This window comes from Pyrgilauda ruficollis, unplaced genomic scaffold, assembly GCF_017590135.1.
Source record: "Pyrgilauda ruficollis isolate IOZ18807 unplaced genomic scaffold, ASM1759013v1 scaffold73, whole genome shotgun sequence".
Classification (NCBI taxonomy): Eukaryota; Metazoa; Chordata; class Aves; order Passeriformes; family Passeridae; genus Pyrgilauda; species Pyrgilauda ruficollis.
The window spans coordinates 4,171,879-4,187,218 of record NW_024529155.1 but is presented as its reverse complement, the minus strand read 5'-3'; the positions used below and the strand labels follow the sequence as shown (position 1 = coordinate 4,187,218).

The 15,340-nt window shown below is 41.4% G+C and overlaps 1 protein-coding gene across 2 annotated transcripts in view; it reads left to right on the top strand.

Moving 5' to 3' along the window:
* The window catches only part of FBLN1 (fibulin 1), a 75,600-nt gene that overhangs the window by 8,841 nt on the left and 51,419 nt on the right, over positions 1-15,340 (top strand). For both annotated transcript variants that reach the window (XM_041486004.1, XM_041486005.1), the window contains exons 2-3: positions 4,048-4,147; positions 12,078-12,213. In XM_041486004.1, coding sequence (XP_041341938.1) covers positions 4,048-4,147; positions 12,078-12,213 — 236 coding nt within the window. The remainder of the gene's footprint in view (positions 1-4,047; positions 4,148-12,077; positions 12,214-15,340) is intronic.

Genomic DNA, 15,340 nt, shown 5'->3' with positions numbered 1-15,340 from the left:
GTATGTAGGCCTTTCCCATAGAAGCAACAGTGGAGAATAGCTGCTGTTGTAGATTGTTACCTGAAAAAATCTCCCTTTTTGATGTAGCTGGAATGCTACTGCTGTGAAATTTGTCCAGTTCTTTTTACTCCTGCTTATCATTTGCACAAGAAACAATTCAGGGATTCTCATTCCAGGAATCATGATTTTTTTGCATTCTTCAGCTTATCTTTCTTTTGCAAAAAATATTCACTGCAGCAGCTGAATAAGCAATTATTGCATCACAGAAGTCTAAGGTTATGCAGATATTAACCTCATTTCTTGCTTTGAACTCCCACAAGTTATGGCAATCCTGTTAAAAAATCCTTTTTTAAAAACATTTTAAAACAACATTTTCTTGTACACATCATGTCTGTGAAAGCAGAGTTCTGAACCAGCATATGAATGCATCATGTACAAATAATGTTTGAATATTTTTGACTTTAATCATTCCCTATCTGATAGATTTTCTTCATGACATCTTTTGTGAAATTAGAGAACTTAGTTCCAGCTGTGTTTCTGCTGTCTCCTTCCCAAGACTCCTGAAATCTCTCTCACAGTCCAACATACACCAGGTATCCACTAGGACAGGCATCCTTGCTGTTACCATACTGAGCTCAAGTTCTTTTGGATGCCCTGCTGCGCATACCTTTGTACAGGAACAAAGGAGTGATAAAGATGCATTGGATTTTATCCAAAATAAACCTGGGATTTTCTGAATCAATCAGTAAGCGTGCAAAATTACTGCATCTGATGAATGATGCTCCCCTATTAACAGGTTTATCCTCATATTTTTCTGTCTTGTGATACCAGAAAGCTGAATCAGCATTCCTCAGTTTTACAAAACAGATCTGACACCGTGTTCTTGCATGTTACAACTTTCCTGTAGGGTTTCTCCATCCAAATAAAAAGACACATTTAATCTGAACACAGATGATGCCATCAGCATTTCCCATAACTGCACAGTCTTTAGGATGCCTGAGATTTCTGATTTTTTGATCATCGCTGGCACTGCAGGTCTGAGGTGTGCCAGGAGCCCACCAGCTGAAGTGAGAGACATGGTTACAGTCAAGAAAAAAAAAAAAAACAACCATTCTTTTCAATGAGATTCCTTGAGTTGTCATAATCAGAGTAGTTTCTACCTTGTGCTTCCCACTGCCCAGTTCTTTGCCCACCCTGCAGTACCAACTCATAGTTAGGAGAGGCTGCAGGGAGGCCACAGCCCCTCTGTGCTCTTGGTCCCCTGAAGAGGGTGCAAGAAGGCACAAATAGCCTCAGTATGAACTTTTTGCACAAGGATTTCCAACTGGCACATGAATGTGCATGTGTGTGCAGCTGAATCAGCAACAAAACTGCAGCTGGGAGCTGGTAAGTCTGTCCTGTTGCTAAATACTCATTAGCAGCTCTTAACGCCCAAATGGAATCACTTCCAGTGCAATCAGAGGTTGGCACCTAATATGTGAGACACACACTTTGAGATTTTGAAAGAATAGGGATTTGCCCGTGAACTACTGTTTTTAAACCAAACTGCAAAGCCAAGAGAAAATATTTTTCACTGTTTAATTGTTACATTTTAGAAGAATGGCCTTGAGGGTGGAGTGCTTTTTTTACTGCTTGTTTTTCACTTCCCTCTATTCTCAGGAGATGTCCGGCAGGATCTTTAGAGGATATGAATTGTGATGTCACCAAAACAATGGGCCTGGACCACAGTTCTCCTTCAACAAACTCCATGATCCTTCTTTGCTTGGATGCACTCCTTCAGACAAACTTGCTTAGCTTGGCCTGCTTTAAATTCTTGGGTTATTTGGTTGGAGTGGAGGTGTGTTGCCAGGGCTTGGAGAGAAGAGCTGGTGTCCAGAGCCAGGGATTGTCCTACTGGGGAGGAACTTGGCTAAAGACTCATTTGTACAAAGCCCTGCAAAAACCTGCAGCCAGCTCTGCATTTCAGTTAAATGTGTATCACTTTTCAACACACTTAGGATTGATTGCAGACAGCAGCACTAAAAATAAGGTTATTTGTGATGCTTTGTATGAAATTTGATGCATATGATGTTTGTCAGCCACAAGGCTCCAGAGAGGGTCCCTAAGCCCAAAGAAGAGCTTAGACACAAATGCATGGATTTCAGGCAGAGTTTTATTTACTAGACTAGTTTAATCCGAAGCATTATAAATTGCACTTAGCTTTCAGTCACTGGCATGAATTCTGGACACACTGAGGGATTCAAGAGAAATATTGCCTTGACTTAGTAATGACAGAACTTTGACCATTATTTTGGGTAAGACTAGAAGAATGACCTGGGTCATAGAATACAGAGTGCTGTTACAAACCAACACTTAAATGCAATTCTGTTTGTATTCTGTTATAATTATTTTCTTACTAAAACATGTTTGCTTTACTTGATACAATAATTTTGATTGTTGTTTACTGTAATAATACTGTAATACTGCAATTTTTGTTGACAGGAACCATGTCCTTTCACAGGTTTTACTTATCTATGTCTGGAATGGTCTGTTTCTCCCAGTTTCTTCTCATTTAGCAGGACTTTGATTCCCCTAATCATCCTCCTAATCTTTCTTTACACATTTTGATGTAATCTTTCCTAAGCAGGGAAAGCCAGAATTCTGTGCAATACTACAGAGCTTTGCACTATAGAATTGATAACTGCCTTAAGAGTACCTACCTCAAAATGACTGATGCATCCTAAAATCTCACTTAACTCTTTCATTTTTGCTTTGAATTATAATCACTAGTTGGGAATATAGGTTGTTCCCTGCAAAAAAACCCTCTGAATTACTGGAGGGAATTACCTTCTCCATGTGTTTTCATCTGCTTTTGCCTTCCCACGTGTGAATTCCTTGAGGATCTCAGAGGTGTTTTCCAACCTGAATGATTCTGTGATTCTATAAGAGGTTGACCAGCTTGTAGTTTCCCAGATCTTCTCTCTTGTTCTTCTTGAAGTCAGGGAGACACTTGTTCTCCTTCATTCTTCAGGAGCTCCTGTCATTCACCATGAGCTCCAAGTCCATCGTGTGTAGCCTGGCAATGTCATCATCCCCCTCCCTCAGCACTTGTGGGTGAAACCTGTCAGGGCCATCAGTGAAACAACTTAGGAACAGAGAGAAATCATTAGAAAGCTGTCAGATAGGGTTTTTACATAGTTTGCATATTTGTTACACAAGGAGCTGTTCAGTGTTCAGACTACAAGACAATTAATAGAGAAGTGTGACTCCTGTTTTATTCCAAGTTCTGATACACCTGCTGTGCACTGAACTTTTGCTCTTGGAACATGAGGCAAACCTGTAGTGCTTGTCAGTTCATTAACAGTGTTCAGTTTTATTAAATTAGAAGCTTGCAAAAATATACTCTACACAAATAATTGTCTTTGGGGTGGTTCCTCTTAGTTTCAGTGTTGGTGTAAGTTGGTAACAGGATTAATTTTTCTTTCATATGTTAAGTGATCAGAATACCATGTATTTTTTTATTCCTCTCCACAGTACTTTTGCATTTGCACAGATATACTTCTGAGTAAAAAATTGAAAACAGATTAACTGGATAATAACCTCAGGAAAAAAATAGTTCTGCAAATTTCCTTGAAATGAGATTCATTTGTTTTTCTATCAGGTATTTGATTTATCCTGTATTTTTCAGGATTTTAAAATGTTGCTTATTGTTACTGCTGCTTTTAATAAAGGAGTGCAATCCCAAAAATCCTTTTATTTGGCAGGACTATCTGAACTGGTTTCTGCCTGTGTGTCAGTCCCTAAGCTGTGTCTTTGTGTGGAATGTTAGGAGAAAATGCAGTTGGCTTCACCAAGAAGGGAAAACCTCCAGCGCTGGGCTGTATTGCAAGGTGCTGACAGGTGCTTGCTTTGGCCATGGCTGCTTTTTGTGTGGGTGCCCTGTTCTGTGTGTGTAAGTCAGGGAGGGAAAAACTGACTTGCTTGTGTTTGATTGGGGTTTTTTAAAATACTACTTACTAAGATTGTATTAAATATATTGTGTTTTTCTCTCTTTCCTCATTTCTGCAGATCTGTCAGTGGAAGAATGCTGTGACAAGGGTGTTGAATGGGCAAACAAAAACAGAATATGTGCTTCTCTGCCGTTAATATCTAAGTCTAGAGAATGCAGGTACGTAGTCACATGTTATGTATTAAAACACAGTTTATACTCTGATGTGAAACCATAGGAATGGCAGGTGTTAAAGCTAACTCACAAGATGACCCAACTCTTACATCCCAGCTTTTCAACTCCACATGTAGCCTTGGGGAGTACTTCCTGAGTACCTACTTTTCATCCAATCCAGTCCTTTTAATTTTTGGTGTCAGTCTAGGATAGATTCACCCAGCCCTGACCCATGTGGCAAGTACTGTCTCTTCCTCAGAGGTTTTCCCTCTGTGCTCTGCTCACAGGGCTTGGGCTCTGCCTGCAGTCAGGGCATCTCAGAATGGCTGCACTAATGTCACCAAGCTGCTTGTGGGTCTGGCCACCTTTCTGGGCAAATGTTCATAAGGGAACACAGCAGATCCTGCACATGACTAATCTGTGATTTGAATAAGTACACGTGTGTACTTTACATAGGATAAATCTTAAGTGCATATGTGAGGCAGCCTTCTGTGGTGCTGCACAGGTAATTGTCCTGCAGTCCTCAGCTGAATTAAGCTTTGCGTTCCCCCACAGAGCGATCCAAGGAGATTCCTAATTAGTCCAGCTCAGGAAAGGAGCCTACAAGAAGGATGGAGAGAGACTATTTACAAGGGCTTCAAACTGACAGAGAGCAGGCTTAAATTAGATATTAGGAAGAAATTCTTCCCTGTGAGGGTGGTGAGGCTCTGGCAAAGGTTTCCCAGAGAAGCTGTGGCTGCCCCATCCCTGGAAGTGTCCAAGGCCAGGCTGGACAGAGTTTGGAACAACCTGGTATAGTGGATGGTGTCCCTGCCCCTGGCAGGATAGGTGGATGAGATGAGCTTTGAGGTCCCTTCCAACCCAAACCATTCTGTGTTTCTATTTTTAGAATTTATTGATATTTATTTGACTGTAGAATAAATAAATAAATAGAACCCTTCAGTTAATATACAGATTTTTAAATTCTGCTGAGAATTGATAGGATATTTCTGTTTGGTAATCTACTAAATGAAATAATGAAAGCAAATGTTTAATTAAGATTTTAATTCTACTGCATCTCTTATGTTATTGTGGCATTTGTATTTTTTATGTCAATGACCATTTGCATTATTTTTGCTGTTACATGCACTTGTTACATTTAATTAGTGTGGCAAACAACTGGTGGTGTGAGAGGCAGCTTCACAGAGAAATTTGTATTTAAAACACTTTGCTTTGCTCCCCCCTACTCAAATGGATTGCAGTGTGATTTAGCCTTGGTAATTATAGAAGGGTTGAGTTGATCTTTATTACAGAAAGAATGTGTCTTCCAGGGAAGCTGATCTGTGTTTTCTGACTTTTGCATTTACACTGGCATCGAAAGCAGCCTCTTATGCAGAAGAATTGACAGATAGGAAATAAATGCCAATTTAGGAAATAGTTGAGGAGTCATAAGAATTACAGACAAAACAGAGGCAGGAAAAACAGGAAACCAAGTTTATTGAATAATCTGGGAGTGAGTATCTTGATGATTCAATAATCGTTTGATTAATGTGAGTTGAGATTCTGCAAATAATTTATTCTTCAAAATATTTTCATTTTAGAGACTTACTAGGACTTCATATGAACTGGAGAAAAAACTCACTAATGATCTAGCTTTTGTGCATAACTGAGATGTAGTTAAGAAAATTATACTAGTAAAATAAAAGGCACATATTCTGTGAGAGGTGTGAGCACTTCTTGACAAAACCTTAAGTTGATAAACTCAGTTTGGTTGCATTTATTCATGACTGCATGCCCCCCACGAAGCTTGGTTTCGCTCTAAAAATGACTAAGTAAAATTGGCACCTTGGAGCACTTTTGTGAACATCAATATTATTTTACTCCAGTTGTAATTGCAAACTGTCATATCTGTGAGAGGTACACTTTAGGATGCCATTTCAGACAGAAAGGTCAGGGTCAAATTCCGCTCCTAATTTCTGGTGTAACTGGAGCCAGGATGAGCACTGAAGGAGCATGATTCTTTCTGCAGGCACATGAGGGTATTGACACTGATGTTCTACATTTATTCCTGCTGCTCAAAGATGGGAACAGAGCTGGGTCCATGGCTAGGCAGGTGAGAATAGGGGATTGGGAAACAAGATGCCTTATTGGTCACAGATTTTCAAAGGGACTTGGCTCCTCCTCAGACTCCTGCATGAAGTGGGAGCTGCTGGGGGCCACATGTCAGCATTCCTGTGGTTGTTTAAACCCCAGCTGGGATGCCCTGGCCACCCAGTGCAGTGCAGCGGTGACCATCTGACTTGAGTGCTCTAGAAAAGTGAGAGGGTAGAAAGCCATATCCCTTGATGCCAGGGAGAGTTGTTTGCCCTGCATATTTCACCTTCAGTTTGCAAGGTTAACAGGTGAATATAAGGGGAAAAACGTATTCTGAAGTGAGCAGGCTTGATAAAGTTCCTGAAATAAGAGATTTTTTTTTTGCAGTTATTATGCAAAGACTGTGCAACACAGAAGAGAATGGATGTGAGTGCTTTCCCCAGGACGCTTTACAAGAATTTCCATGTTGTTTTGAATCATCTGTTTAGAATAGGAATATCAGTGGTGTTCAGATTCAGCCCCTCCCTCAAAGGAAGCCCAGTGCTAGAGTCTCTTTTGTGAGGAACCAACTGCCTCATTGAGTTGGAATTGCATCCTCTTGGCTGTTTCCCAACCATTCAAAATACATCCATAGTAATCTTAGAACCATGAAATGGGTTGGGTTGGAAGGGATGTTAGAGGCCATCCAGTCCCACCCCCTGCCAGGGGCAGGGACACCTTCCACTATCCCAGGCTGCTCCCAGCCCCATCCAGCCTGGCCTTGGGCACTTCCAGGGCTGGGGCAGCCACAGCTTCTCTGGGCACCCTGTGCCACTATCTCACCACCCTCAAGGGGAAAATGTCTTCCACAGAAATAATTGTTTTCCAGCCCTGTCATTCTCATATCTGCCATGCATCCCAGGACCAAGGTGACAGTTCTGGGTTCCAGCACATTTGCAGTGTCGGGGGATACAATATAAGAAAATAAAGATAGTGCAGAAAGTAATCCCACCCCTGAGGAGTTGCAGCTGGGCCAATTGTCAAAGATTAGGAGCAGGCCTGACTTTAACAGGCCACAGCTGCAAACAATAAGAAGAATTGGGTTGGAAGGGATGTTAGAGGCCATCCAGTCCCACCCCCTGCCAGGGGCAGGGACACCTTCCACTATCCCAGGCTGCTCCCAGCCCCATCCAGCCTGGCCTTGGGCACTTCCAGGGCTGGGGCAGCCACAGCTTCTCTGGGCACCCTGTGCCACTATCTCACCACCCTCAAGGGGAAAATGTCTTCCACAGAAATAATTGTTTTCCAGCCCTGTCATTCTCATATCTGCCATGCATCCCAGGACCAAGGTGACAGTTCTGGGTTCCAGCACATTTGCAGTGTCGGGGGATACAATATAAGAAAATAAAGATAGTGCAGAAAGTAATCCCACCCCTGAGGAGTTGCAGCTGGGCCAATTGTCAAAGATTAGGAGCAGGCCTGACTTTAACAGGCCACAGCTGCAAACAATAAGAAGAAGAGTGCTGTAAAAGAGTGGGTTGGGTGGTTGAGAAGGAGCTGGAGTCAGTTGGCTACTTGGTGAGGAAGAAAGAGTCAGTGCTCTGAAGAGCTGCCCACAAAACCACACCAAGAAGGTATGAAACTTTTGTGATAAGGAGACAACAATGTGGAACCTTGGCAATAATATACTCTTGAAGTACTCTTCTCCCAAAGTCCCTTGTGGCTCCTGAGGGAGCCAGCTGTGTCACTGTCACTGAGTGTGGTGTGGCTCAAACTACAGCCATACTCACTTTTTTGTCCTAAACAAGGTGAGCCAGACTGTGTGTGAAGTTCACAAGTTCCAAAAATCCCCCTGGTTGCTCTTACTCCTGCTAGAGGCTGAAACAAGGCTCTGGGCCCAATGTCTGCAATCTCTTACTGTGGTTTCTTGCCCCACACATGATTTTATCTCACTGGACAATGTCAGTGTTTATCTCTGTGTCTTTTTGACTCAGTTAATACAAGTGTAGAATTTTAATGAGTAATATCTCTGGCTGTCATCACAGTGAGTCTTTTCCCATTCATTCATTTTTCTCGTGGTGTGGTTAAACTCAAGGCAGCTGGAAAGAGCTGCCAGTTAATTTTGGAACTCAACCTGTCCAATAAGTCTTCTTCCTTTCTAAGTGAAGAGTTTTCCCTGCACAGAGCTCTTAGCAAGTGAACTTAATTCCCATGCCAGAAACGGTCTATCTCCATATGGTACTTGCATGCCTTTAACAATGTGTAGCCTTTCTGGAATTACACCAGGAATAGCATTATTTACTGGTGTTGCAGGAATGCATGCTGAAGAATCCAAGGCTGGAAGATCTAGCTTGTTTTTGCAAAATCATTCTTTTTAATTTTGATATTTTGTCCAAGACCTTCCACTGTACAGATGAATAGCACTGACATAGCTTGAAGGAAGTAGAATGAGAGAGGGTAATAAAAGTAGATCGACAAGACATTGTTTTCAGAAAACATGTTAAATTTTAATGCTTTTATAAAAAGAAGGGAAATAACAAATAGATGATTATGAAATCTGTGCTGGCTTAGGAGTGCATCCTCTAGACAGGAGAATAATAAATGTGAAAATATTGTGGATGCAAGTGGGTGTGCAGATTTTCATTTGGGAATTAACTCCATGAAAATCAGGCACATTGGTTAAATTTTAGCAGAAGGTAATAGTGAGAATATAAAACATGATTTCTTAACTTGATTTATAACCAAATTATCTAGTAGTGAAATTACTTTTAGATCAACATCTGAAACAACAAATAAGGATTTTTTTCAATGTCTTGGTGATTTTTGTTCACTAGTGAGCCATGAATAAAACTCATCCTTCAGAAATGCATGATTTTACCTGAAATATTCTGAATGAATATCAGTTATGAGGCCTCATACTCCTAAAGATTCAATACTTAATGTTAGACAATATCTGCCATATTGTGAATGCCTGTTTATTTTCAGAAAAATTCTATTGCTCTCTTTTAACTGAAAGTCAGAATAAGGCACATAAAGAAAAAAACAGCTTTTGGCTTTTTAAAGTATTACTCCTAATTGAAAAAAAACCCCAAAAACAAAAAACCAAAAAAACCCCCAAAAACCAGACTCATAGAAAGGTCCTACTTTACTTTCTCTGTTCTTAGAGACCAATACTGTAATGGTCCACAGATTGTTAATGGTACACCTGGAAGGTATAACACCAAGAGACAAATCTAAATGTCCTGTTGGCTCCTTCACCTTGCTGGGGGGCAGGAAGAGAGCAGGTATTAGCTGAGGCAGGGAGACACTTGTCATTTAGGGAAGACAGGGAGAGCCCCTGCTCATCTCAGACTCCCTGGAGCCTGCCTTGCTGCTTGTGGTGATCTCTGGCTGGGCTGCAGAGGGAAGAGGAAGACCAGCACTGTGCAGGTGTTTCCAGCTTTTTTCCCTGCCATCTTTCAAGGACTTCTGCCTCTGTCACTGCCACGCTGGTGTTTAGAGTCTCAAGCAGTATTTGCTACCAGTGCAACTGGGCTGTAGGAGTTGGGCAATGAAGTGTGATTTTATTGTTGTTGTTCTCAGAATGATCAAATGGTGTTTTAATCCAGTATCCAATTGATGTTTAATTCCTTATTACAGTTGGGGTGGACCACATGACTGACGAATACAGCTGTGGGAAACATTTTAACAAACTTTCTTGTTTTGGTTGAAATTTTCAGAGATTTCAAAGAGTTGGCTTGTGTTTGAAAAAAACAAAGCCACACCAGGAATCAAAGAGATCTACTGAAAGACTGCTGTTGTTTGTTTATTTGTTTGCTTGTCTGTGGCTGACATATCTAGCTCCTCAAGAGAATCTGAAGGGGTAAAGAGGCTGGGAAGTCTCAGCTCCCACACTCTTGGGCTTGGAGTTCAGTTTTTAGAGGCTTCCAAAGCCCTGAAACTCAGACCACCCCGGAGCTGGGCAGGGAATGGAAATTCTGCTTCAGAGGGAATTTCAGCAACAAAAAAGCTACATATTCTTCCAAACTGGAAACAAATCAGATATCAAAAACTTCAAATATCCTGCCAAGTAAAGTTACTGTCCTGGGCTTAATGTCTTGCTATGATTTTAGAGTCCATTTTTGAATAATTTGTTCATGAATTTATCCTGGCTTTTAGTTCCTATGCATTGAAATATCATGGCTGTTTTTGTCCAGTGAGTCTGCACAGTCAGACCATTACTAATGATGGAACTGTACAATTCTAGAGTGGTTTGGGTTGTAAATGATCCATGTACAATCTAATAAATAGGAATTGGAATCTTCAGGAATGCATCTGGACAACCTGGCCTCACCCACATGCACAGAGATGCACAATCTGAGCCCAGTACCCACATGTCCTCTGCTTTTAGTTGCAGAGCTGAGGGAGCTGAAAGGTCATTTTATGGTCCTGGAGAGGAGGAAAACTCCTCCAGAGGGAATGCATTACCATGCAAGCCATTTATCTCAGTTGATGGTGGGAGAAGCCTGTAGTTCAGTAGTTCCACTAACTCACTCCTCTTCCTGATGTTATCAAAATTTCCAACAGTGGAATAGGGGATTTTCAGGAGTACAGGGTATTTTTTCTCTGTTTCCCAGTGTCTGTAACAGAAAGTAGTGATGGAAGAGCTTTATCCACAAAACTACCCAGCAAAGCAGAGTTACACATAAAAGCAGAGTGGGAGAGGAGAAAGGTCTTCCCTGGGCTTTGTATTCACATGACAGCAGCAACCAGACTGGAGGAGTTTAAAGCCTCCCCATGCAGATTTTTTCCCCCTGCAGGAACAAGTTTCCAGTTTTTCCACTGACATTGAGATAGAGTGATTTAAGCAGTGTAACAAAACTAAGTTTCCTGGAAATTTTATCCTGTCTCCTCTCCACATCTCCCTGCCCTGAAATATTTTTCTTTTCCTTGTTTTTCTTTTCCTCTTGCTTGCAATACAGTTGCTGTTTCTCACTGTGACTTCCCTTGGTATCTTCATTTCTCTCCATTATCTCCAGGTGTCCCACAGAACAATGCTCTGATCTTCCTTCCACATGCCATACCTGTTGATTTGGGGCAGCAGGTGCGAGGGTACACTGGGATTGCAGGCTTTCACAAGATCCAGGGCCTGACTTCTTGTCACATTCATATTTTCTGGAAAAATCCCTTCACCCAGGATTTTTCTCCTGGGAAGCTGAGAAGCCTCAGAGAAAAAGGAAAACAATAATTATCTCATTTGCTTCTCCTGTGTTTTGCTCCTTTGGAATGTGTTTGGAGAATGTTTACCCACAGGTGATTGTTTCATTGGATTCTGGTGTGAGTTGTTTTAACTCACTGGCCAATAAAGGCCAAGCTGTGCCAGGGCTCTGGAGAGAGTCACGAGTTTTCATTATTATCTTTTTAGCCTTCTGTAAGTATCCTTTCTGAATTATTTAGTATTGTTTAGTTTAGTATTCTTTAATATGATATAGTATCATAAAATAATAAATTAGCCTTCTGAGAACATGGAGTCAGATTCTTCATTCCTTCCTGCCACGAGGGACCCCACAAATACAATAACTTCTCCCTTCCATCAGTCTCCTCAGCCACCAGCTGTCACAATACATGCCAGAATGCAGCCCTGAAGCCCTTGAGCCCTGGGGCAGGTGTGCTTGAAGTTACCCATTTGTTTAAAAAAGTTGTTAGGGCAGACTGCAAGGTAGATGAGCAATGAAACTGCATTAACCATGTGCACAGACAATCTGCCTCCTCCCAGACAATATCTTTATGTTGTAACAGTGCTCCCACAGAAACCCCTTAGTATGAGTACTAATTGTCAAGTGTTGCATCACCTGTTGCTGACCCACGTGTGACATTGTTCTCCCTTTTTTCCACGCTGTTGCAGCATGACCCAGGTGCAGTGCTGCCGCAGCCAGCTGGAGAAGCAGTCCTGCTCTGACGGGGTCGAATTTGCCAACGCGCGTGAGGAGTGCGACCCACATATCGACAAAAATTCCACCTGTGAAGCCGAATACTTCAAGGTGAGACACCAGAGATACTCCTCTTTGTCTCTAAGAAGTGAAATTGAGGTTATTTAGGGTTGGCCCTGAAGGTTATTTGACTCGGTTTGCTGCATGTGAACATTTTTTTCCCCGCCTGCACCTCGTGTCTCTGTTAAGGTTGTTTGCATTGTCCTTCTCTTTGAGAAATGGAGCCCTGTTCAGCAAAGCAGACTGTCACGTTGCATTTTAGCTGAGGCAGAGGGGAGAATGAAAAAGGGTGGAAAATCTTGAATGGATAATTGCTCAGGAAACTACTTTTGCATGAAAAGAAGATATCAGTGCTGTAGTGACGGATGGGTGAGAAACTCGGACACAGTTCAGACTTCAGCTTTCACTAAAACATCGTGGCCTAAGGTCACTGGTCAGACTCACTGGTTTTCAATATTGGTGGTCCAAAGGGGTAGGACTGAAGTTAACCCTTCCAGAGTACTTATAATTCCAGCTTGTGTAAGTGTTCTAAGTTAACATGATTTTGAATTACAGCTGGATGGAGAGATCTGTAAGCCTGTGATACCAGCATTTGATATCAGAATAAAAATGCCTGTTGTTGGCATCTGCAATCAATCTGTGCTCTGCCCTCCACCTTTATTGCTGTCTTTGTCTCTCACTGCCTGGAAGGGAGCATAGTTATACCTTTCTTCAGATTATTTTTGGAAGAAAGTTCCACCGGTAAGATCATGACCTTGACCATAAACCAGTCATGAACAGCTTTGGTCTTTTTATGGATTTCTTTCCATGGTGATGAGAACAGATGAGAATGATTTTAGTTCTTCCCACTGCTTCAAGATGCTGAATGGTTCATTCAATTAAAATAAAAAACCCCTACTATACAGAGGATGGCAGACAGTTTCGTATTCTGGAAAATGCTGGCTTGACAAGTTTCATATTCTAAAAAATGCTGGCTTGATCTGCTCCTGTCACTGGGATGTCACTGATTCTAGGGCTGGGAAGTAATCCATGTTCTCCCTGGGAGCAGAAGAAAGGTATCCCATGCTAATGAGGCTGACACTTGGGTTCTCCTGAGTCTGTCTGCATGTGTGGGATTTCCTTGTCCCACGGTGTCTCCGAGAGGGGCCATGCATCCCTTGTTGATGATGTCCAGGTCTTGGCACACAGGAATTCCTCTGTGCAGCCTTTACTACTCCCCCTCAATCTGAATGCAGCACAAAATATTATTTCACCCTCTGTGTCAATATTTTGAAGGGCTCTGAGCAGATGAACAAGGAGTCATTGTGAGGACTCTGCAGATCCAAATGCTTGTTACCAAAGACAGAATTTTAGCAGCAGTACTCTTTTAACCACATGCCATAGGACAGCTCTAAACCAGAATGCAGCTCTTCAAGGAAACCCACTGACCCACCAACTGCCTGATGTTTCCCTATGTAGGCCTGCCAGCATGAGGAAGAAGACTTAATGGTGTTTTTGTAAATGACCAGACTTCTTTAAAGATGGCAGATTTTCATAGTGACAGTTTTATTATTAAACAAATTGGACTGGGTCTTGACCTCTGGCTCTGAGAAGAAGTGGCTCAGCACAGCTGTCACGTAGCTGCTGTCCTTCCCCTGCAACACACAGTGCAGGAGGGCTGTGCTGGCCTCGGAACACACTTCAGCCTTGTCTGATGGAGTGTTAGCTGCCATTACAGCTTGCTGGTATTTAAAATTTACAGGTGATTGTGGGGTAATGCCCTGAGCCTGTGTTCTTTCCCTGTTTAATTTACTGGTATAATCATAGCCTAAGTTAATTAATCTTTGTGTCACATTCTGTCTTTCCATTCCCTAACAGGAACATCCTACACTTAACAGCTTCACTGAGCCAGGGGTACCTTTGAAGGTAGTCCCTGGTCCATGGTGGACATAGGTGGCTTATGATCCAATATCAGTGAACAATTCATCACTTCTTCTGTTGAATACATTTTGAATTTCATCACCTTGAGACATACAATGTCTGGAAGTTGTGCCTTGCTGTGCTAAACAAACTTGAATCTCATTTTGCCTAAGTTGGTCCATTTTTTTTAATCTTAGGTCATGTCTTTTGGATCTTCTTTGTCTCCTTCAAGGAAGCAGAAAGAATGATTTAGTAATTCAATTAGTAGGATTAATTGCAGCCCTTTGCAGCAAATGAAGCAGCAAATCTTTCCTTTGAATCCAAAACTTGGGATTGGAAAGAAGATAAAAAGACCATAACTCAAACACATTTGCCTTATCTTTTACGCATAAAGGCAATAGGCATAGAAAATGATGGACAGAATTTTCTCCTCTGATTGTTTGGAAGCATAGTTTTTCTAGCTTTGGAAGAAAAAGAGATGCAAAATGAATGATTAATCTTTAAAATCTTATCAAAAGAAAGCAATCAATTTCCAGATGCAGTTTAGGTACACAAGATGTAGAAATTATTTTCTGGAAGTTTGTACCACAACAGCCCTGCAGAAAGGAGTGCAGCTTCTAGAAATTTGACCACCTTTAAGGTACTTGGACATTTTCCCCAAAATTTGGCATAGGTAATTTCCAAAGGTTGAGATCTGTCCTTATCTCAAAAGTTTTGCCATGAATACTTTGGTTGTGTGTAATAGGTGAGCACAAAAATTTTATTGCTTTGGACTGTTGAAAATATTTCTAATTTTTAATTTTTGTTTAGCTCTTTAAGAGTTCTGGAAAATTCCTCTGAGTTATTAGTGGGTTTTTGGTTAGCATCTATTGGATTTCAGCAAGGGAGAGACCTCTTGTGGACAGATACCAAAAGCAGCGTTACTACAGGGTTCACACCAAAACTGGCTTAAATCCGAACATAAATAATAAGAAATATTGTAAAAGTATTGTAAACTTTACATATTCAAAAGGCCTTATTAATCTAAGAAACCTTAGACCTTATTAATCTTCATGTGCTTCCTAATCACACCAAAAATTATATCTTCAAATTCCTCACATGTAACTTTACTCCTTTGCTCCTTGCTGTGAGAAGGCAGTCAAGGGAACACAGGACTTCAGGCAGGACACAGCTGTCTACTCTTATCTATTCAAACATGAGGAGCAAGGCATGGCTTGGAAGCTGCATGGCATTTTGCTAATGCCAGAGGGGGCAAAGTTTGATATTATTATATATTTGA